The 25,996-nt window shown below is 36.8% G+C and overlaps 1 protein-coding gene across 11 annotated transcripts in view; it reads right to left on the reverse strand.

Moving 5' to 3' along the window:
- ATVPS33 (Sec1/munc18-like (SM) proteins superfamily) overlaps positions 1-25,996 on the reverse strand; it is a 352,047-nt gene that overhangs the window by 170,313 nt on the left and 155,738 nt on the right. For all 11 annotated transcript variants that reach the window (XM_089798599.1, XM_089798593.1, XM_089798598.1 and 8 more), the window contains 3 exons: positions 23,485-23,547; positions 23,285-23,391; positions 22,575-22,697 (listed from right to left, as the gene is read on the reverse strand). In XM_089798599.1, the coding sequence (XP_089654725.1) occupies positions 22,575-22,697; positions 23,285-23,391; positions 23,485-23,547 (293 nt within the window). The remainder of the gene's footprint in view (positions 1-22,574; positions 22,698-23,284; positions 23,392-23,484; positions 23,548-25,996) is intronic.

Below are 25,996 nucleotides of genomic sequence, written 5' to 3' on the forward strand. Positions count from 1 at the left end.
TAGATCTAGGAGGACATGGATAACGAAAAACAAAAGAAAATATATAAGATAAGTGAAAAAAAGACAACACTCAAAAAACATAAGGAAGAAACATAAAGTGAGTTAATAAACAAGGAGAAAAAAGAAAAATCGGAACAAATATATATATATACATCATGAAATATTATATAAAAATATATAGTTTTATATAATATGTGTGTGTATATATATATACACATATTCACACATATCCATATAATAAATAATATATTATTAATTTATATATAAGCGCATAAATATATATATACATACACACATGTATCATATAATAAATAATATAGAAGCGCATATATATATATATATATATATATATACACACACATATATCATATAATAAATAATATATTATTAAATAATAAAGAGGCGCATATATATATATATATATATATATATATATATATATATATATATATATATATATATATATATATATATATATATGCAGGCGAGAAAATAAAAATAAACGAAAAGAGGGAAATAGAGATGACCAAAAATAAAGAGAAATAAACATAAAAATCTAAAACTTCAAAAATTAAAAATATTCACACAATCATGCCCAGAAATCAATTTTGTTTAAAGTTTTTATGTTTTATGAAAATAGCCTATTTCAAGTCTATTTTTCATGTTACTTTATTGAAAGATATAGTTAGATATTAAATTCAATTACGTAAGACATCTTAAATGTGTTTAAGTGGGGTTTTTATTGTTCATTGCATATATCAACATGCAAATCACTATAGGAAAACCCACTTCCAATTAATTAGAAGTCCTAGCATCACTAAAGTGCACTTTTTCAATGCAATTACATATTTTAATGTATTAAGTGGGTGTTTAGTATGCATTTGCATATTTAGAACTTATTAAATCAATATAAGTGGAGCTTTTGAACTCATTTACATATGTTTTGTATATATAAGTTCATTTTAATGTTTTAATGCTTTTAAGTGGAGTTTTTCAAACATATTACCTATGCATTTTTAAAATTGCCACTTAAGAGGACTTTTGAGATCAATTTACATGTTATTATAACATGCAAATACATTTTTTAAGTGAGCTTTAACTTAAATAAACCAAAAGTGGTGTTTTTTGACCCTACTACATATGTCTTTGGTAATAGAAAATCAATTTCTATAAGCCAAAACTACAAGTGGCAAAAATTTATCCCAATACATGTATTTTAAATGCAAAAAGAACATGTATATGCATTGAAAAACCCTTTTTTTCACTTAAAGATCATAAATGGTGATTTTTCATGCAATAACATGTAGTTTTAAGGATGTTTTTCTCTTCTAAAAATGTGTTTAAGAAAGAGTAGCAATTTTAGACCCATTTGCATATCATTTAGACATGCAAATGGTTTCTAAAAACCTGTTTTTAAGGCTTGTAGTGCATTAAAATCCGAAGTGGCATTTCTTCTGTCCATTGCATATGTTTTGAATATGTAAATGCAACCAAAAAGTGTGTTTTACTTGATAATATGAGGTTTGTTTATCAAACACCTTAAAGTGGCCATTTTTAGGCCAAGCACACATTTTTTTGGCTCTCAAAACTTCACTTCTTGGGGCATTTTTCTCCAAAAACGGATTTTTCAGCCTTCAAATGCTCATATCTTGAGCATTTCTTAATCGTTTTTTATGATCTATGGGTCATTTTTGGCCAAAAGGGTGTTTTTTGAGTGTTTTCTTCACTTCTCAACCCATCTAGAGCACGTTTTTGCTCAAAAATGCCTAGTTTTGAGCAATTTGCACCATTAAAAATGCAAGTGTTTGGATCAAGGTACGTTTCAAAGCATTTCCTATCCTTCCTAGCTTGCATTCAAGTCTTTTAAAGCACTTGATATGCTTTGGACGCCATTTTCCAAATTCTTTCAATGTTGCACATTGCTTGGTCAAAACGGTTGCTAAAATGATGCAGTTTTTTGCTCTAACATCCTACACGCAGCAAGCTACAAATTTTGACTCATCTCTTGCAAGGATCGACTCAAGATTCGAAGTCTATTTTACACTTCATCTTGTAATCTTTCTAAATCCAAGAAATCTCTTGGATTGCATTTTCAGATTTTTCACAAGTGCTTAAAATGACTTATTTTCTTGCCTCTTGATAAAAGGGTATGATTCCTTGTTATTTTTCTTAAGGTTTTGTTGTATATATTTGTTATGTTGTGTATGCAAGTCGTATCATTTCCATTTTTAGATTTGCATTTGTTTTGTATATGTCAAGTTGTTCCCTCTACCTTTTGTCCTCTTCTCCAAGTTGCATATGCAAGGTCTCATTTTACTTGCATATGCAATCGGTTGTAAAATCTCATTCTTAAAGAAAAATCAAGTTCATTTTCCCTCACATGTGAATACAAGTTAAAACTCCACCATTACACATTCCATGTACTTCCATATGGCTGCCCTATGGTTGAAAAAGAATTTCCCACATGCTTGTCAGATACATTGCATGACTTATGCTATTGAAGCATGCTATGTTTCCATTTCATTACACTTAACTTGTAATGTCTATCAGCCGACTGGATGGTCCTAGCGGTGTTTCTGTAGCCGACGAAATGATTGTCGTCGGTGTTTTGTATTTTGTAGCCAACAGGTAAATAGTTTGTAATAGACATAATGTTTGTGGCCAACGGACTCCTCCGGGAAGGTTCGGCAGATAGCATTTATATCCCGTCTGGGATCATTGTAATTCATGATTGATCTTATCTTATCAAACATAATGTAATGTCTGGCATATGCGAATATAATTCTGCTATTTTGTTCCATTGTATGTATGCGTTCATTTATTTTACCCGTACGGTAAACATTTGGCGTCGTTGCCTGATGGACTTGGTACGCAGGCAGGCGGATGGAAATTAAATGCCGAATCTATTGAATAAAAATAAGAACACGGTGAAGGATAAAGATGAGCTTCGCGCAACTCAAGCTAATTTAATTCTGGCATAGCAGGCAGAGCGCCGACTAAGATTTCAGAAGATTGCCGATGGAAACCGAAGCATCGAAGAATCGTTCGAGGAGACTCAGCAGCGGGTGGAATTGGTGGAAGAAGCACGGGAGGAGTTCTTGAATTTGTGTTCGTCGAGGGAGGAAAATTCAGACGGAAGAGCATCAACTCGCACGACTCGCAATACCGAGGGAGCACGAGCGTGGAGTGACCTCTTCGTCCGGGATAAACTTCCACGGGAGACAATTTCAGAAGATCCTTCTTCTTCACTAAGCTTCGCAGTTGTTGAGACCTTCGGTGTGGGAGTTCAGACCTCCGGTGTGGGAGTGCAGACCTCCGGTGTAGGAGTTCAAACTGCTGGTGTGGGAGTGCAGACCTTCGATGTAGGAGTTCAAACTGTCGGTGCGGGAGTGCAGACCTCCGATGTTGGAGTAAATAGCGCCAGTGTTGCAGGACCCAGTAACGCCTCTCTACCAAATTCAATTGTGATGGCGGGACCCAAAGAAAAGCTGCCGAAGTTTGAGGGCGATGGTACAGCCGACCCCATCCGACATTGTAAGACATGGGAGATGATCTGGCGGGCAAATGGAATCACAGATGCCAACGAATGGGTCAGGCAATTTTCGGCAACCCTACAAGGTGTGGCGATTGATTGGTTTTCAAATACGGATCCACAAAAGCTAAATAGCTAGGATAACATTAAAAAGGAGTTCCTGGTGGAATTTAAACTCTTGCGGGATGACAATGAAATCGTAGCAAAGATTTTCAATACCAAACAGGGGAAGCACAAAACTGCCCGCGTCTACGCCAGGAGATTAAAAGACTTAATAAACAAAATGGAAAGCAAGCCGGCGGATGGATTGTAGAAAAGATGGTTCGTGGACGGCCTACGCTCGAAGTTGCGAAGGAAAATGAAAATCGTGCCACCGTCGTCATATGTGGACGCGTATAACAGAGCACTGGACCTTGAAAGTGAGCAGAAGACAAAGAAGAAGAAAACTAGCTCCTCTGATTCTGATGACGATGAGCCTGCCGAAGATGATAGCAGCAACGACGAAGGCAGCAGCAAGAAGGTTCGTGCCCTACAGAAGGATATGGTTCACATGATGGAGTTTAAAAACATGCAGAAGGAGCCAAAAGGCAGTGAGTTGTGGTGCACGGAGTGTAAGATAGAGGGGCATACTAAAGGATCATGTCCAAAGAACCAATTTTGTGACACTTGTCAGATCATGGGCCATTCGACAAAAGAGTGCCCCTTTAACATGAAGACAAGAGGATCTCCGCAGGTGCTTCTTACACAAGAGGCTTCCCCGTCGGGCAGTAGCGGAAATACGAATAGTGCAAGTGCCACATCCAAAAGGTACAGGAATAATAACAGAGGGCAAAATAACAACAATGCGAACAATAACAATAATAATGGGAGCCGAAGTCGAACCCAGTATGATGCAAACGGACGGTCGATTGTTCAATGCCGAGCATGTAACTTGTGGGGTCATTTTGCGCGGGATTGTACAACGGCAAACACACCGAAATTATTATGCAGATGGTGCGGACCCGGCGATCATGAAGATGCCAAGTGCCCAAAGTCTGGAGTAAACTTGATCACTATCGGCACGGATGAAGAGGAGGTTCTGGCAATTATGCGAAGGCAAGCAAAACTGCCGGCGGAGGAAAAAAGAAAATTGGGGGAAACGCAAGCGAAAATTGGAAAGGCATCATCGGCAGGGACATCTCAATTGAAGGACATCACTGGCACCTTGGCAAGGAACTTCACAGAACAAAACATTGTACGGTAGATCTGACAAACGGAGATACCGGTCAAGATAAGTGACCTTCTCACAATGCCCCAGTTACGGACGGCCATTCTGAATCATGTACCGTTTGCGAAAGCAACGGAGGACACAGGAAAGGACAGTAGAGAAGTGATGACAACAGACCCAATGCTGCTGGCACTCACATCCGAACGACATCCGGCGGTCGTTGAGATGGGGATTTTGGGAAATGTTCTGACAGACACAATTGTCGACGGAGGGTCTGGCGTGAATGTGTTGCCGGACGATACTTGGAAGAAGTTGGGAAAGCTGACATTGTGGCCACCTGCATTTCTGTTGCTCACGGCAGACCAACATGGAAATCAAACCATTGGGAATCTTGAAAGCGCAACCGGTAACCATTGGTACGCAACCATTTTTATTGGATTTCGCAGTCATTCCATTGAAAAGAAAAGGATATGATGCTATTCTGGGATGGGATTGGTTGGTGCAAGCAAAAGTAAAACATGATTGGAAACGAAATACCCTATCAATGGAGCACGGAGGCAAAAGATTCATAATTGACCTGCACACACAAACAGTAGGTGAGGAGGCAGCATCGTCAGACTCAAAAGGTGAAGTCGACAGTGATGACGAAAGAAATGACGACGAAGGAAAGAGGAGAATGGAATCGGACGAAGAAGGAATATTGAGACTAGACGGAGGATCGAATGACGACGACCTAGACTCGGTGAATGGCCTTTACCATTGACAAATAGAACACTACGAACTCTTTCAGAGTTGTAATATGCTAAGGGTCGACGAAGGTGAGGAAAAGGAGGAAAATGAGTGTCTGGAGGAATACAGAGAAACAAATGACGCAAAGGAGGTTACGGCTGAAGAAGGGAAGGACATACAATACAGACCCAGAAAAAAGAAAGATCCCACCATTCGGTACACGGTGAACGGACCGCACAGGAGGAAAAGAATGCATCACACCATAAAATTACTTGAAGGGTACCAACAGCAAGGAAATAAGCTAGATGCGCGACGACCGCAGGCACAGTGGGCGACGAAGGTAACACAGAACAGACATAAGGCGTGGCATGACAAACTCAGTAGGTTTCAGCCGGGGCAGTTGGTACTCAAGTACGACGGTCGGGATGAAATGAAACAGGAAAGGTTTAAGGCAAGATGGGTTGGACCAGATCAGACCCGGGAGGTTGGCGATAATCGGGTGATAAAATTGGAGACATTGGACAAGCAAGAGGTGCCTCCAGTAGTCAACGGATTTAAATTGCAAATATATGGTGCCAAGAAGACTCCGTCGCTGTCACAGCATGGCCAGCTAACTCCGTCATCATTGCAGAATGGCAACGCTTGGAGGCAAAATTTAGGTGTTGTATTTTTATTTTATTTTATTTTTGTAAAAATAAAATTTTAGAAAAAAAAAAATTGAGAAAAAAAAAAAAAAAAAAATTGAAAAAAAATAAAAAATAAAAATAAAACAAAAAGAAAAAAATTGAAAAAAATGAAAAAATAAAAAAAAGGTCTACGGGAGGTGCTCTGCGGGAGCCTATCCGAAGGTTCGTGGGAGGTGCTCCGAGGGCACCTGTTCGGAGGTCCGTGGGAGGTGCTCCGCAGGAGCTTGTCCGGAGGTGCGTGGGAGGTGCTCCACAGGAGCGTTCCCCCTGGACCCCCAGTCGTTGCGGATAACAGTCATGGGAGTCTGACCAGTTGAGAAGAGTTGAAGTTGTTGCAGGGATGGACTTTCTGTGTACCAGAGGCACTGGGAGTAGGTGTTGGCCGGGAGGCTGTCTTGGTGGATGCGTAGAGAGCTCGGGATGAAGCTCTCATCAAGGAGGCAGTGTTGTGTTAGCAGTGTTGTTTTAGGTAGTCTGAGCATACAAATTAAGCTCCACTTGAAATGGTTGAATACCACTTCCAAAGTGCAACCCTTCAGAAGGTCTTTCACTTCCTTAGTTAAGCAATCTCTTGAGAGGTATCGTTCTCAAGAATTATGCTGAATATTTGCAGACCTGAATGGTGTCACAAATGCTCATAGAGAATGGTAGTAGAATCATCAATTCCAGTCTGTCCAAATGAGAGGCCAAGCCCTCTATTTATTTACTTTTCTAAGAAGTTACTAAGGACTTCTAGAAGCTTCCATTATAAAATCCCATTATAATGCACTTTTTATAATTAAATAACTTTATAAAATAAAAAGTGCAACTCAACTTAGAATTATAACACGTAGGCCCAATATAAGTAATGATAAAATATAAATAAAATAATATCTCCAAGAGCATAATAAACCATCCAATCCCCAAATAAACGCCAAAATGACTCTCTCACTGGCCACTGTCTCATAACCATAACTCCCATGCATCGCTGATGGCAAATAATCATCACATGATAAATAGCAAGAACTAGAACCCAAACCAAATTTGATGGCCATCAAGTCCTTAACACCTGGATCCAATGCAAACTGATGAACTTACCCTGCAGTATAATGCTGATTAAAAGAACCAGCCTCAGTCGACAACTCGCCATACACAGGTGATGCAACCCACTGCAATTGATCACTAACCAAGCCGGAACTAACTACTACTTCCGAAGATATTGCCAAGAGAGTAGTGTCACTAGCAGGAACCATGCCAACTGTCGGCTCACCAACATCACACATGATCTCTGATACAACATCACTAGTCTTGTTGCCCTCCATAGTAGAGACCACTACCAAGTCAAACATACCACCATGCTCAGCTGCAACGCCCAACTCAACTGAACCTACCTCCAGTGGAAACGAACTAAACATGCCAATACTAGTATCGAGGACAGATATATCCTCATCTTTACTACCTCTATCAACCTTGACCATGGACATCTTCGAATCACCAAACACGGTGGTTTGTGACTGTACAGAATTTGGTAAAGACTAGAGTCACTCTAACTCCATGGTCACCTAAGCCAAATGAAAATGTGACTCCTCGGAAGCCAACTATGTACTCTCAAGGAACTCAGAAGTCACCTCGAGCTGCTAAGTAAGCTCACTCACCTCATCTTCCTTGACCAATAATGCGTCATATGCTGTACTGCCCCACTCCATAAGATAATCTATGTCGGCTACCAACTGCATATAATTCTATCTCAAAATTTAGATAGCCTCCCATAAAGAGTGGATCTCTATCAAGGAAAGATAACTGCCTCCCTGCTCATCACTAGTAGGAGAACCCCATCCGTAAACTGCTAACAACTGACAAGCAGCATCGAAATGCTCGCAAGCGATAGCAATGTCTCACTCACTAACTCTCAGCTGACTAGACACATGATTGTGCTGGCTGGTCGAACTCCTATATCCCTGGTACACTATCCAAAGGAGTAACCTCAGAATAGCTATCATCTGTAATACTGTTATCCAAATTCTGCAGACCAACTACTAAACTCGTATCTTTAAACGGAGAGACTGAAGCATCAACATAAACTTTCGTATCAAAGGAACCTGTTGAAGAGACTAAGTCCTCGACACTGTCCACAACATTCCCTTGGGTGTCATCTGTAATAATCAAATCCTGGGACTCTTTTCTAAACTCTGTCATATTTGAGAGATCATCAACCCATTCCAACAAGAATGGTCGACTGGATACATGAACAATGCCCAACACAGGTGTATAAAAACTAATTCCAGCATCAGACAAGCTGCTGGCATGGATGAGAACTACACCTGGTAAACTACTAATCAAGTCCATGATGTTGCAACAGATACTATTACCAAAAAATGATAGACATCTCTGATTAAAACATTCCCAAGTACTAAGATAAGGATCCCAACAACTAATCCATGAACGGAAATCAACTGGCAACTCAAGTAAACTCCTCACCTGAGTAATGTGAACAATACCAATTGACTTCACGCACCTGTCTACTGTACCCACTACAATCTTTGAATCCGAAGTGTGAATGCTAGACATACTCATATCATCAGCATGTGACCCAACTGTAGAAGAAAATTGAGTACCTACCATATGCGCTAACTCTTGAACTGAACTCACCTCGAGATGAAGCTCGTCGGCATGTCTCTCAGAATCCTAGAGAGCCAACTGAGTATACATCAAGGAATTTCCAGTATCCTCCAGCTCATGAGAAAATCGGTCGACCTCCTCTTCCTTCTTCAATGCATCTAAATAGATCCCCACAAGATTAAGGAGATGATCACGATCTGAAAGTAGGTGTATGTAACTTACCTTCATTGCTTTCATGCCTTCCTTGATCTGCTGTAAGTCGTCACAAGAAGAACCTGTTGTGACTCCTTTCTATCTCTCCTGTAGTTAAATCATCCAAATGTGATTCTCGATCAATCCACGCATCCTGTCATGATGAGATAAAGAAGCGACAATATCCTTTTTCTTCGTCTTCAGCTGGCTTGCCAAAACACGTGAAGAACTACTAGCCTCTATCTCATGCAAAGAAGCATCCAACTGTGCCTGATACTCATTTTCTGCAAAGTCCTAAATGCTCACTTTCTGATCAATCGTACTATCCTCAAACATGACAGTATCTCAACTGTTGTAACTTCATCCAACCCAACTATATTGGAATCACTATTTGTGTCAATCACATAGTCCAGTGTGCCTGTGATATCACCTTTTGATGCAACTGGCTCAACCTTCACAACATCTGTAACCACTTCTGCCTATGAAGATGATGCAGATAAACCATTACCTGAAGATGTGCTAATGTCTCCCTGTATCGAATCAGCATGTCTGTTAAACTCCTCATACAAGTTTCTGCCTGTCATAGGAAAAGTACTTCGATCCTTAGGCCTATCAATCAGGCTCTTTAACCACGTACATGCCATAGCCACGTACATGTCATAGGTGACACATTCCTCTTTTTTGTCCAAACCCACCATAAATCTTCTGCCAAAAGTTTAGAAATTTCACCCTCCTCAAACAAGTTTGTGAACATGATGGAGTGCATCGATGCTAATACGTTATTGGGATGAAACTCATCCATAATATTCCAAAATGTGTTAAACATCCTGCAAATGTCACCGATACAACCTATTGCCAGCATAAAGTTTTCAAATCTACACCTTGCAAATACTTCAAGTAATCTTGCCCTTTTTGTGAAATAAGGGTCCCGGATGTTGTCCAACTTTTCGAAGCTTTTTACCTGGCGTGAAGTATCTTTCTCATAATCTGATCATCATAAGAATTAAGGCTAGCTATTATCCTCATGATTTCACTAATGCAAGAGAGAGCTGCAAGTCTTATCACCTCATCATGATGTCTCAATAAGCAGGGCTTAACCAACGAACCAACTGCTAGAGATAAAGCTATTTGCATCATAGTTTAAAAAATCGGTGAAATATCGCCACTCTCGCGGTATTTCGCAAAAGAAAAATGTCAGCGATTATATCGCACAAGATTTCGGCATCGAATATTTCCAAAAATAGTAGCGATTTTTCCAGCAAATATCGCGCTAAAAGCCGAAAATATCAGTCAAAAAACGCTGGAAAACTTTATCGTTTTTAGGTTTAAAGTTTATTGTTTTCAAATGCGACCATTTTTCTATGACAAAGGCTCAGGCGACGGTGTAATATTTTCTGGCTATCGGGACTCAACATGAACAGTGTGAACTCGTGGAGTGCGTCGGCTCTCCATTTTCTTGTTAAGACCAATAGCACTAAATCCAATGTAGTTTTTACATTACATATTATAGGTATTTGTATGTTTATATTATTTTTACTTATCACTGTTTATATTCCAATTAAAATGCAAATTGTATAATACTAGTTAAATTTATAATTGTAAATTTTATCTATTTTATAATTTTTAGTAGTTATCATTGATCAATTTATAACTACGATCAATATTTATAATGATTAATTTTATAATTATCCACAGCCAATATTTATGAATATAATTTCAATTTTTTATGTTTTTTATATTTATTATTATTAAGTTACGAGTAAATATTTTAGTAACATGGTAATTATACAAAAATTATAAATAATGTTTATTTTATAATAAAATAAATTATTATTATTTATAAATTTATATAGTTTACCCATGAATATATGAATAATACATATAGATTTATTAGATTCAATTCGTTAATTTTTATAGGTTTATCATTGTACTAAATTGTTATAAGTTATTATATCAATGTGTTCTAATTATAAAGTTTTCTTTGGTAGGTTCTTATTGTAGCTTCATGGAGTTTGACTTTTATATGTATTGAACTTATTTATATTCAGATATTGTACTTGTTTTTTGGCATATAATTCTATAATTATATTAATCTACTAAGTTTTAGTTGCTATGAATTATTATTTAACTCAAAACTTTGATTAATGTGGATATCTTAAATCCTTATATATTTTCAAATGTTCGATAAAAGTGCCGATTTATTGCCGAATTTTTGCCAAGTTTTTGCCGATTCCGAGTTTTTCTAAAATTTTGGACCAGCCGAGATATTGCCAATACCAAGTTTTTAAACTATGGTTTGCATAGAATCGGGTTTTGACTGATCAATCTTGACTAAATAATTTTCCAACTCCTCCAAAGTTTTTAGAAGGTCCTCTATTCACTAAAATGGGCAATCTAATTTCTTCTTTGCATTGTGCATTCTTTCTTCCAAATCCCTGTCTTCTGTTAAGGCCATACTGATAATTGAATTCATTCTGAAATAACCCAGTCAGGCTGGCAGGAAATCGCTCTGATACCATTGTAATGACCCTGCCCAAATCTGATCCCAAAATGCTGATAAAGGTTCAAGAAAACACTTTGCATACAAGGGTCATATGACTGATATAAAATTTTGGTTTGCTTTTATGGCTCTTTCCTTCACTTAGCATCAATAAGAATGCTTGCAAGAAGACTCTGAATTGACTAAACAATGACCTAACATGAATGTGCAACTTATTTTGACAATATTCAATGCATTTATGTGACTGAAACTACTTGCAATATGCAGCTACAGCAACTAGTAATTTTGAAAACACTTGGGATGCAAAATTATAACATTATTTATGCCAAACAGAGAACCTACAGCCAATTGACATTTTGTCAAACAATTGGCATGCGAACTAATAAGCTGATCATAAATGATAAATACGTATTTAATTACACTATATCAGATCAGCAAATTATGTCTCTTTTATTGCACATAAAATGTTAACTACAATGCTAGTATGAAATGGCCAAGACTCTTGGCTTACATCCGCAAGTATAATGTTTAAATCTGTTACAACTTTCACCTACAGCCTTACCTTCTAATATGCATCTAAATGATAAGAACAATGCATGTAATATCCAAGAGAACCGGATTGTAGATGGCTGTAATAATTTTTTCCAATGCTACCTTTCTGCTTTGCTATTTCCGATCTACTTTTTCACTTGCTTTTTTTGGATCTTCTTTTTCGCTTTGCTTTTTCGAACTGCTTTTTCGGATCTACTTTTTCGAACTGCTTTTTCGGACTGCTTTTTCAGATCTGCTTTTTCAGACTGCTTTTTCGGATCTACTTTTTCAAACTGCTTTTTCGGACTGCTTCCAAAAACTCACACCCTCAAGTAGTCTGAGTTTACAAATTAAGCTCAACTTGAAATGGCTGAATACCACTTCCAAAGTATAATCCTTCAAAAGGTTTTTCACTTCCTCAGTTATGCAATCTCTTGAGAGGTATCGTTCTCAAGGATTATGCTGAATATTTGCAGACCTGGATGGTGCCACAAATGCTCATAGAGAATAGTTGTAGAATCATCAATTCCAGTCTGTCCAAATGAAAGGCCAAGCCCTCTATTTATTTACTTTTCTAAGAAGTTACTAAGGACTTCTAGAAGCTTCCATTATAAAATCCCATTATAATGCACTTTTTATAATTAAATAACTTTATAAAATAAAAAGTGCAATCAAATTAGAATTATAACATGTAGGCCCAATATAAGAAGTAATGATAAAATATAAATAAAATAATATCTCCAAGAGCATAATAAACCATCCAATCTCCAAATAAATGCCAAAATGACTCTCTCGTCACAACCACCCGTCTACGAGAGTCTGTGATAGACTGATCCGGCACAGAAAACGATGTCAGCCAAAACGGGGACATTACATAACCCTTCTTCTTAGTGGGAGGTTCATATACGTGTCTCGAGCCTATGCGTGCCAACTATCCTCCATGTCCTCTAATTTACTCCTGCATTGATAACTGGATCGGTGTTTCAAATTTCTTCCTTTATCTGCCCTTGCGATGCCATGTCACACTTCATGCACTCTATTCCTTCCAATTAATGGTTGCGATAAGTTGCGGGTCGTGATTATGATCTTTTTCTGCCCCCCTATTTAATTGATATTTCCCTTATTTATATGTCCATCTTATAGTTGCGGATTATGACTACTCGACTCGTGACTCATTAATTATTCTATTGCTAAGCATTTTATTATTTATAAATTGTAATTATTGTATTATTTAATATTCTAATGAATATGGATGTTTATCAAAGGTGATATATTATTATTATCATTTATAAATATTTAGGCTAGAGATATGATTAGAAGTAATTATAATATTGTTTATTTGAATATTAGTAATACATTTAGTTTACATTAGAATTATCTATGTATTGAAATGAGATCACTTATCATTATAATTGAAATATTTCTAAGGATAAGACATTATATATGTATTTAAGAGATATGTTTATACATTAATTCGAGCTCATGATAGAACTCCTTATTTGCACATTTTAAAGCTCGCTGTCCAAATACACAATACACTCCAAAAAAACCCATTTTTGGCTATTCTAGCCATTTTTGTACTTTCAGTTAAGTACCTATTGAAGCCATTTACGGTAAGAAAAGAGCATCACCTATTGCTGAGAGGAGAGAAATCTCATGAAATGTTGCCTAAAGTCACAATTTTTTAAGCCATAGTCAATGACATACAAAATTTTTAGCCAACAAGACGCTCCCTTCAAGATTCTTGTAGCCCAAACCTAAAGCTAGAAATAAAAACTAAGAGCATCACTCATCTCCTCTTACTAAACTAAGCTCATTGGAACCAATTGTAAACTTACTATAAACCTCAAAATGGAGCCAAAATTCACCATTGGCCACTGGAAAGCCTAATAACTCCGCAACTAAGACCCTCAAATCCCACTGTCATCTCACGAGGGCCGTGATGATGAACTGACTAAGCCAACTACATGAAGCTGCTAAAATTGGGGGGTCATTACAGTCCTACCTCCCTCAGATTGCTTGTCCCCACGCAATTCCGGAGCAAAAAATTACACCATAGTCCACTTGGATCCCAAGGGTGACACTGTCGCACACAACCTGCTCTTATAGCACCAACATGCAAATAGTGGATATCAATAACAAAATCATCTGAAAACTAACTATAGGCATTGATGGAGCCAACAACTCATCGGAACTCAACCCAGCTGAAACACCAACTCTGTCAATGCCTGAAACCCCATCTAACTAATAATCACACCCAACTGTATTACGAAGATGGTAATAACCATAAGTACCTGAAGCACTACCATCAACTCAAACCTCCAGTAAACTGTCTTGGGTGTATCGATACTGCAAGTGATCTAACTTGCAACTGTTGATCCCACCAACAAAAGATGGTGTTAACCCATCCCATAATAGATGGTACGAATATGGAGTCAACCCACACCTACATAAAACCAAGTCCTCAACCTATCGATCAAAAGTGACATCCCATAATAGATGGTACGATTATGGAGTCAACCCACACCTGCGTAAAACCAAGTCCTCAACCTATCAATCAAAAGTGAAATGACGAGCACTCCTCACTATATAATGTCGATCAAAAGCTCTAGTCTCTGTTCGAGGCTCATCAGAACTAAACCAAGAATCAAGAGACGACTACAATCTTTGACTCTGAACTACTAGTCAAGCAGGATCCCGGACAACCCTCTTAACAAAACTAACAACAACATCCCTGTGGGGAAGCATTGTAGTCAAGGTCTCTACAATCTTTCACACCAAACGTCCTATAGCACGAGAGCTACAGATGAGAGTACCCTCAAACACTTTTTATGGTCCCTCCCACAAATCCACTCTCTCCAATAGATACTCCATAAAAGACTTTATGCAATAGAAATTATATGTGGAAGCGTCAAATTGCTCCCCTACAATCAACAACTAATCCCTCTCAAATTGTGGCACTGCCAACTGTCTAATGCTATCAATTGTATGTGTTGAAATAATAGACTTCCTTCCATCAGAGAAAACAAATCTCCATGAGAGCGTCTCTCCACACCAAGTGATTCCCTATCCAGATCCAGTGAAGAAGAGGGAGTAGTGTCAGGAACTAGCACATGTCCCTCCGAAGAGTCCCCCACTGCCATGATGACTGCTAGAGAACCTAGCACAACAGGAGTCATATTGTCGTCCTCTAGTGATGCTCTCACCTCCTCTATACCTACTGCACCCATTTTTGGATGGATGTGACACCCACGTCATTACGCCCCTCATCCCCACTTGTGGAAGCAAACTCATCACCAACCACCATAATATGCAGTTGAATTGGGTTTGGAGCTGGTGTCAACTCTACTCGCACCAACTCCACAGTAATGTCCAAACGTGATTGTGACTCCTAGAGAACCAACTAAAATTACTGAAGAGAGTCCACAGTCACCTCAAGTTGTTCGATGACCTTAGCCACCTCCTCTTTCCCTAACAATGTCTCATAATAGGTGCTACCCCACTCAAGAAGGTAACCCCTATCAAATACCAATTGAGAATAACTATGCTTCAAGATCTTGACAGCCTCTCAAAGCTCATGAACCTCTGCTAGGGAAAGACTACAATCACCATGTTCATCAGTCATTAGAGCACCTCAACTAGATGCAACCAACATCTGTTGGATGGCATCATAATGCTCAAGGGCTGAAAAGATGTCATTGTCACTCAGTTTTAGTTGTCTAGTCACATGATGCGTCTATAACCTAACTCTTATGCAATCTTTCTTCCTCACTAACTACCCTATGATAGGGGACTAGATTTAAATTGTTCAATGGATGATTGCTAACATCATGTGCACTCTCGTCCTTGCATACATCAATAACTGAGGTACAGCTACTCAATACCCCGACCAACTCCTCATCCGAACTAGAAGCCTTCACAGTATCAAACTCCTCACATGTCTTAGCTTACACCTCAATAATAAGACCCTATAGACACTGATCTTGAAACCCTTCCAAAAACCCCTCGGAGTCATCACCCAACATCTGGCAAGGAATATCAGACCCCCAATAACTCATAGCATCCTCAAACAAATCATTAGGAGTGTCTATACTATCTGAATCCACAACTCTTGACTAAACATCCACAGTTGTCACCTGACCCTACATACATGACTCAATGTCATGTTGTAAACTAATAATGCAAGAGCCTAAACCAACCTCTGTTGACTCTGTCGTAACACCCAGATCACTAACATTACAACTGGGTAGCTCCATACGTGTATCAATCCCACATGTGGAAGTCGTTGCCTCTTGCACTAAATCATCAGTGTAACAACTGTCATAGACATTAGTACTCTCACGCTCTAAATAATCTCCAGTTACGATTCCCTCCTCAAGAGAGTCTGAACAATTAGTGGTAACAACTCCCTCATAGTCTTTGCACTATCCGCAACCACTCTAAAATCCTCAACCTGGTGAAGCTCGATGTTGTTGCCCACCAATGGCACAAACACATCCACATGTCTCTGTGTGGAAAGTCCATCATCAAGGCTACAAAACTAGTAGTCACCATACTAAACACAGGCTCCATTGCATCTTGAATGCCTGTCGAGATGAACTCAAGCCTCCTTCCCTCCATCCTCGATGTCGATCTACTAAAAACAGAAACCATATATCTCACTGCCCTTTCCATTGTCACCAAATCTGCCAACCTCGTCGCCAATCTCTTTTGATGAAACTTAAGTCTTTCTATACTCTCCTTGAAAGCATTTATTTTGACTATTTTCTACAATGCTCCACCGACTACCAGAAATACTAGTTCTCCTATGTATGTCCATAATTGAAAATGCAAGAGTGTTGCTCACTCCCAATACAACAACAAATCTGAAATAATAAGAAATTTCCTACCCCACAGGATGGCAAGAAATCACTCTGATACCACCATAAGAACCCTTGCTGGTCTGACTTTGACAAACCAATTTTTCTTTACTATTCAAATGTTTGACATTTCGTCAAACACTTTGCATGCAAGCTTTATCTCATTGTACTTTATTTTCATATTGTATTTGGGTTGAAATGTGAAGTTTTGGTAATGTGAAAATTATACAAATGAAGTGAATTGCAACCACAATAAAATATAACTAATTAATGACAATTATGTTACTGTTGTTACAAATTTAATGGAATGTGATCTATTTATTTATTTTCCAACAGTTCAAAATATACATCCAAATACTTTGCAAAGATTCATCCCCGAAATGAAGAATACACATTTATTTGTAAATTTGGGCATTAATGGTGACTGTTGTTGATAAAAACACAGCCTTTAGAAGGAATTCGTTCTAAAGAGAAATCCTACATCACCTCTCAAATTGATGTCACCCAGTATGCATCCTATTGTAGATTAAAACACCCAGCAGCAGATGAAATGGCTTTGCCAAAACGCTGAAATGCAGATATCTATATGCAGATTTTGAACCCCTTTGTGGCAAATAAATCCACCATAAATGCTGACAACTCCCCAAATTATAAATGCAAAATTTGAATAACTATAGGACTCAGAAGTCTTCCCAGCCACAAAATTACCAGTGATGGAAGACAACAATAAATCTCATAATATAATCCACAATACCTCAGCTATGGATTAAAGGCACAATCCATCTTCAAACCCTTATACCTCCGCAAAGGACTTGAAAATCAAGAAACTCATAAACACTTCACCAAAAACAATAAAAAGCAAATAGATAATTGGATGATCAATTCTCACAATGAGAACCATATTTATAATCTCAGTTGTGTGACTTAGCTTCAATTGCACACCTTTCACTTAAAATCTTTTTTAATTGATACTCAGGCAAATAATATAATTTATTAGTTTCCTTTTAGCTCCCAAAAATGACCTTTTTCATCCATATCATGAAATTATAATACACGAGGTCATTGTTTCTTATGCCCAAGATTTAAAACCTTTCAACCTGGTTCCAATGAGCTATGACACTAAGGTGGCCAACATATAATACCAGCAAACATAGCAACCTCAGCATATTTCATTTAATAACAATAGTTCACCCGTCTTGCAAAAATAACTGCAAAAGCATCAAAATCAAAATCTAACAAGAAAGGGGTGATTCTAATGAAGAAAAACGATAAATGAACCTGATGGAGTGACTTACTAAAAATAGACGCTCCCTCCAAGATTCTTGAAGCCCAAACTAAAGCCGGAAAAAAAAACTGAGAGCATCACTCAACTCCTCTAACTCAACTGAGCTCATCGGAACCAACTATTGACTTACTATAATTTATAAATACCAAGTCCCTCAAAATGGAGCCAAAACTCACCATAGGCCACTGGAAAGCCTGCTAACTCCACAACTAAGACCCTCAAAACTTACTATCAGCTCACGAGGGTCACGACGATGAACTGACGAAGCCAGCTGCACGAAGATGGTAAAAATGCATTGTTACAGGTATGATAACATTTGTATCAGACCCAATGGTAAGTGTACTCGGAACCCATTAATACAAAATGTGATATCAATTCTTTAATATTATCTTGTGAAAATTTTATGCAATCATTGCCTATCTTTTTCTGCAAAATCCTATTTGATTTGGCAATGACTAGATACCCAAAATACAAACATAATCAGATAATCAGAGACCAATGGGATATTTTCCAAGTGTTTGAAACTTGTCAAACTGTCTAAAATTTGAGAAAATAGTTCAGAATTAGCAGGGTTCTTACAGCATACAGTAGCTTTTCATTAACAAAATGGGCACCACCTAGATTACAACGGTCAGCAGCATATCAGATAGCACCAACTTCAATCAACTGAAGCACCAACTCCACCCAGCTGAAGCATCAACCTAAATTGAGCACCAACTCAAATTACAAAAACAAAAACAACTCCTTCCACCATATTATATATATCATAACTCTGTATCATGTTGCCTTAATAACATCAGACACAACTCTAATAAAAACCAGACACCAAAATATGCACAACTCAAACAATATATCCCAGATTCGTAAATCTTTCACACACAGAATTAGGATGACTTGAAATCTTCATCATGGTAAAACCTTATAATAACTTTGTAACCTTCGTCATTGAATGTGCATCACCAAAAAATCCCACTTCCACATTTCAATCTTAGCAAGCTTTTATAACACCAAAGAAAAAAAAAATTCTCCTTTAAACATCAACAATAATACTCTGGCAATTGCTCTGAGAATCATAATATCAAACCACAATATTTTTCGATGTTATATATTTTTGATTGCCCATAGTAAATGGGCAAATTACACACAACACAGATATCACTAAATTAAACACTGCACTCCACCATTACACACCCAGTCATTAATAGAAGACATCGTGCACCTCATCTTTTCAAAAGCAACAACTTAATATTCAAAATTCATTTCATAAGCTCTGCTCACAATGCATAGCCTCCAAAATTAGAAAAGCATATTCCACTCCATCATATCATTGCACAAGAATCATTAACAATCCAAAAAGGACACTCGGCTATATATGGAAAGATATGACTCCCTCTGTTCAGCTACAGGTACGATAATGCCCAGTTTCAGTAAATAGGTACAACTACATTCGATCCCATAGCCTCGAATAATGTAATGAACAGACAATAATAAAACGCCCAGTCATAAATTAATAAGTAACACAGCCTAAGAAATCTTTAATTCTTTTGAAATATAATACTAAGAATCAAACCAAGCAAGCAGCACCTTCATACCATGAATACAGAACAGTTTCCCTTATTTGATTAAACCATGATTCTAAAATATTTAGCTGGTGACAAGGCAGATGACATGGCAAGGAAGTAGACAAAAATGCAGCTGAAGTAGACACACAACCAGCTTAAGCACCCCAAACAGCTCAACAACCTCAACCAAGCAAGCAAGTACCTCAACAAATGTTGTGTCTGAGATTTATAGGACCTTGATCATCAACCTCTACATTAATGACAACAAATTCAACAAGCAGTTGTATTCATCGATGAAGTGTGCACATTATGGTAAAACAAAACAATTTACAACTCAACAAGGTCCCTTAGATACGTAAAATGTCTTAAAATTGAAATTTAAGAATCCAAAACATTGTAAGGAAACATCAGCAGAAGACTATTTCAAACACAAATTATAGAACTGTGTAAAGAATGCATAATAAACATGAACAGTACCAGAAGTGCAAAATCATTGGTTAAAAGGATAAAGTGTGGAAATGGCAGTATTCTCAGTAGCATTTATAATGTTAAACATCTGCAAAAGGGATGGATCTATATAAATGACACAGATTTTTACCCATGGTCATATCTGGGATCTCCTATAATCATAGTTTATAGTAATATGATTTCATGCTTCTCGAAAAAAATCTCAGTTGGATGTTGTACTGCCAAGATGCATGGAAGAAAATCCATTTAAATGAGATTTGTAAGGTGGAATTGTTACTAGTGTGGTTGCGATTGCACCAAAAGATCAACCTATTAGTGTCCAATATAAACACTAGACTATAGCATCCACATGAGGCGGCTAGTCCCTTGTCACAAATGCTGAGGGGAGCACTGACCATTTTTTCAACAATCTCCACCTTGGCGTTATCCACGGAGATATGAACCTATGACCAAGCTCTGATACCACTTGTTACAAGTGTGGTTTCCATTACACCAAAAGATCAACCTGTTGATGCTCGATACAACCACCAGACTTCCAGAATCTCAAAAAAGCTAAGTCCCTTATCACAAATCCCGAGGGGAGCGCTGACCATTTTGCCAACAGGAATGTCAAGCCACAGTATCCCACATACAAAGAGAATGTTCAAGCAGATAATAGAATGTGAAATCCTTCTTGGCTATTCTCCAGGATAAAAAAGTGAGTGTAAACACTTATTCAGGTAGAAAAGCCTCACTGTATAGCAGTGTGCATAAGTAACTGTTGCAGAAGCCACTGGTCAATTAGGAGGACTAATTTTATGTTTTGAAACCTACGGAAATATCAAATACATGGATAATTAAATTATATGTCAGGTAAACAGCTTAAACTCTTATTTGATCGTTTTCCTTGCAAACTTCATGGTTCACAAAGTTTAACCAGAGAACGAATGTTGGACTTGGGATCAATCCTGTATGGTCCCAGCACATCCAGCTAAATTATATATGTAATTGGATCACAGGGAAAGACTTCAGCACCCTCGTGGACATCTCCGAAAAGTAACAAAACAGCAAGATTGATCTGGACCTTGATTACTTCCAGAGATTTCTTTTAGAAACAGATATATGGGTTATCAAACGGAAGGCAGCATGATTTACATAGTTCAGCCATGTAAAGCTCATTTCTTTGCTGCACAAAGGCTAGGCAGACTCCTGACATCAAATAGATAGTTCAACACAAACTAAATGCTTAAATTGGCAGCTATGAAAGATAAGAGGACCAGATCATTAGTGGGACAGAGCAAGTTCCAAAAGAATGTCTTTTTAAAGAACTGAAAGGTTTTAACTAGACCGCCTAAAGTTTGATATCCTGATGAAAGAAATAGGGAATTCTACTGATCACAGAATTGATCTAAACTGTAACTATTCTCTGCAAAGCTGAAGGAAATACAAGCAAAGTTAAAAGAGGTCAAAGTAAAGCGCAGGGTTTAGAACAAAGATGTTTTCAAACAGAAAGTTCCTCGTATCTGAAATGAATCATATGAGCGCAAAGGTCCAGCAGAAGGCCTTCAGTTAAAAACTGATAACGCTAAAAGGCTGTGAGAGCATGGCTAGGAACCTCTGTCCAATCACAAAATGAATACTATGTGAAAACTGACAATAGCATCAACAAATTACAGCAAAACAATAAGACTATATGGATATCTATTAGTTTCAAGCCACCATTTAATATAAACTGTTACTGGTTTGGATAATAATTGATTCAAAACATGATATGAATAAACGAAAAGCATATAAATGGCCTTCTTGCTGCCATTTGATATAAATTGTTGCTATTCTCTCCAAAGCTGAAGGAGATCAAAGCAAAGCTTAATGAGGCCAAAGCAAAGCTCAGGAATTACATTCTAAGAACAAAGATGTCTTCAAACAAAAAAAGTTCCTTGTCTCTGAAATGGATCATATTAACACAAAAAATTCAGCAGGAGGCATTTAGTGAAAAACTCACAACTCAAAAAAGCTGTAGAGAACATGGTTCATAAACTATGTCCAATCACACGATGAATATTATATGAATGCTGACAAAAGCATCAAAAAATGAATGTAACTATTAATTTCAGGCCAACATTTGATATAAACCTTTACTTGTTAAGAAAAAATTTGATTCAGAACATGATCCAAATCACAGTAACTCAATAAGTACATAAATGGCCTTCATATCGCCATTTGATATGATTAATGAGCTCCTCATATCACCAATGAATTGAAATTATCCAGATGGAACATAATAGCCATTGCCCACCAGCTAAGTTAATCAGAATTTTAGGGCCATACTGAGAATAATTTTGTTAGTTCACCGATAAACAGATTTGCAATTGCAGGAATGTTGACTTTGAAGTTCAACAATGAAAACATTTACAAATGATAACCTAATACTGGAGTGTCTTGTTACCTTAAATAATCAAAATGTTTTTTTGGTAGGCCACCATTTGTGATGGAAAACAAAACAAGCAACCGCAAAACACTGAGAAAAGGCTCCTGCTTATGAATCATCTCCTCAATGTACTCAAAACATCTGCATCAACCGTGGCACACCATTGCAACCTTTAATTATCCAAAAATTGATTTGTCATAAGTTGAAGTGATTTAACAAAACAGAAATGTATAAAATGTAGTGTATGATCATCATTCACTACTTGACAGAAAAACACATTTGAAATTTAAAAAGAATCAAAATTGCTAAACGATAATGAGTTCTAATGAATCCTAGATCTATTCATTTGCCAAGCAAACTTAAAATTGTGAATATTCAGCTTCCAATTTATCCATTTCAAGAAATCACATATGCATTCTATACAGCATATAGACATACAATGTTTTGATAGAATGTGTTTGTCCTTTTAGTGATAGTATACCCATCCCTGATGAAAATTAAAATTAGCTATCCCTTCAAAACGAAGATCTTAGAATTGTAAAAGGCATACAGAGAAAACACTCCAGTTAAAAGATTAGTTTGGCATCAGTAGAAAAGAAAATAAGGTCAATTTCACTTGTTGCATTTCAAATAGCAAACATACGGTTGATAAAAAAAAGTGTGCTCAGCACATTCTTTCACTTCAATACAAATTTTCAAAGAGCAAATAAATTATCAATTAATCTTACATATCATAACTCTGACCCTCCACAAGTGTCTGTTCAATACTAAGACGACCTAGGAAAGTTGGCTTGGTAGTGAATGTGGACAGATGTTGAGCAAGATGTGTGTGTCTCTGCAATGGAAAAGTGATTATCATTATGAGATTGGGAATTACAGAAGTCAGAAGCATTCAAAACCTTAAGTTGAATTCAAAAGAAGAAAATACCGTCATTTCTGGAAGAGAACTCAGTTTCTTCACAAAATCCTTTAATTCTGATACTGTTTGACTCTGCACATCCAGAAAATCAGTTATTATTCTACCTAAGATTATAATTAAATATAATAGCAGTAATGAAGTAAAATGAAAAGGAACCAGATATTGACTAAACATAGACTTCATATTTTCAGCTGACTTAACAATAAAAGCAATTCAATAAATAGCAATATGACTATTGTTGTCATCAATTTTGAAATTACAAAATTGTGGCAACCCTATGCAATTTTCTCATGGATTCGTGTGTGTATCCTCTATGTTTCAACACATTGATATGCTGTGATAAAGGCAGCTCGTCATCCTTGAATTGCACTTTACGTAATCTTATTTATGTGTTATTTTTGAAGGTTTCCATCAAGCTGCTCTCTGTAAATGCTTGTCAGGATCAGATCTTCTCTGGCTACAAGCACCTGATTTTTGGCAATCTTCAAGTTTATTCTTTGTTTTTCCCTTTCTTGTTAGTAATTTTTCATCTTGCTTTCCCCTTAGGTTAATAGCCCTTGGAATCCCACTCATTTCAAGCTATTTTAGGTGTCAAACAGAGTTGTCTAGCTCAAGTTATGAAAGAAAAAGTGGGGTTTTTCAAGCCAACGGTAATTTTATTAAATATCCTCCACAAGTGGATTTTTTATTGGGAATTGCATAATATTTATTTATTACTAATATATTAAGTGGATTTTGACCCCCATTTTCAAATTTCAACTCATTCTGAATTGATTTGACATGGTCTTTAATGTTTTAATGAAAATGGCTTTTTAAGCCTATTCATGTTACTTTATTGAAAACTATAGTTATAGATTATCAATAACTACATGAGATACTTTAAATACAATTAAAGAGTTTTATTACTCATTGCATATCATTTGATGAAATCATCTCCTAAAAACCCACTACCCATAAAATCTAGGTCCTAGATGCATAAAAGTAGGGTTTCTGTATGCAACTACATATTTTAACTAAATTGCTAGTTTGGACTCTAGTTCGTATGCAGGTTCAACTGTCGACATTCTGGTTCGAAATTTTGGCTAGGTTCGGGTTCGTTTTGGGTTCGTCCGTAAAAGATTTTTCTTTTTTAAATCATATATATGTAAAAATATGCTACAATAAATAAGTTCATACACTACCATGTTAATATTAAAGCAATTTAGCAAAATACACCACCATAAATATTAACCATTTAGTTCATTAGCATGACAAAAGTCAAAATAAACCACCTATCAATGTTTCAAATCATAAACATCGTTAAAATAAAAATATCTGGTAGTAGCAATGCATTTTGCATGTATCCTATGGCTATTCTTAGATAGAAGTTATTAAAATCATGCATTTATGAATCTATGATTATCATGCAACTTTAGGCTTTTAAACTAAGATTCAAGAGAACAAGACAGCAGTGTTAAAATTGGGATTCATATGTTGAAATGTTGAAGTATGAAATGGGGAGAACATGACAGCAGAGCCTAAGATTCAAGAACAATAAACATATAGTAAATGTTAAAAAATGAAGACGCAAAAAAAGTCAAAACTAAAAATGAAAGATGTTGGAGAAATGAGTAAGAGTGGAGGAACGAGTGGCGGAACGATGCTGGAGAGTAACGATATTGTCTGATTCAAGAACAATGTTGGAGAGTAACCTCAAGCAGCAAAAATGCAAACAGAAACCGCAAAGCAGAATACCGGAAACCGAATCAAGAAAAAAGAAATGGTAAAAACACAGTAGCCTTTTAGGTTTCCTTAGAAAATTAAAAAACAATTATAAAAATTTGGCATGCAAGCAGAAAGGACAATAAAATTAATTGATTCTGCCCAAAGTTGCCTAACATTCAATTGATGTCACCAAAAGTCTCCCCAGGTTCGACTGCATAAAACCAAATTCATTTAAAATAATCCAAAATTCGACCAGGTCCATTTTAGTGAATGTGCAATGACTTTACCATTTAAAAAGCGAATTCGACATGACTTCAAACCGAATTCGAATTTATGGCAAATTGACTTCCGATTTTGCCTGTAGGTTAGAGAATATGGTAACTTAGTATTTTAAATCAAAAATATGTCATTTAACACATGCAAGTAGGGTTTTTATATGCAAATGCATATTAATATCTTATAATTATAAACCTTTAATCACTTAAAGGCTTATTGTTAAAGTCGTAGCTTCAATCGGATTGACTCGATATACATTATTGTTTTGGTAAATTATCATTTCCTATATATATTCATGTAATAATAATTTATATTATTTCCTATAATATATATATATATATATATATATTATATTATATGTGTCTGTGTGTATAATGTATATATGTATTATACAAATTATATATTAATTAAATAATGATTAAACCTTAGAGACATGTCTCTACATGTCTCCTCTCATATTTATATGAGATCCAAATCTTCATTTGGAACATACCTATAATAGTGGCAGTATAATTACATTTGCAGAAACCTATCCATGTTA

Source organism: Cupressus sempervirens, chromosome 8, assembly GCF_028749045.1.
Source record: "Cupressus sempervirens isolate cs-2001-9-10 chromosome 8, ASM2874904v1, whole genome shotgun sequence".
NCBI lineage: Eukaryota > Viridiplantae > Streptophyta > Pinopsida > Cupressales > Cupressaceae > Cupressus > Cupressus sempervirens.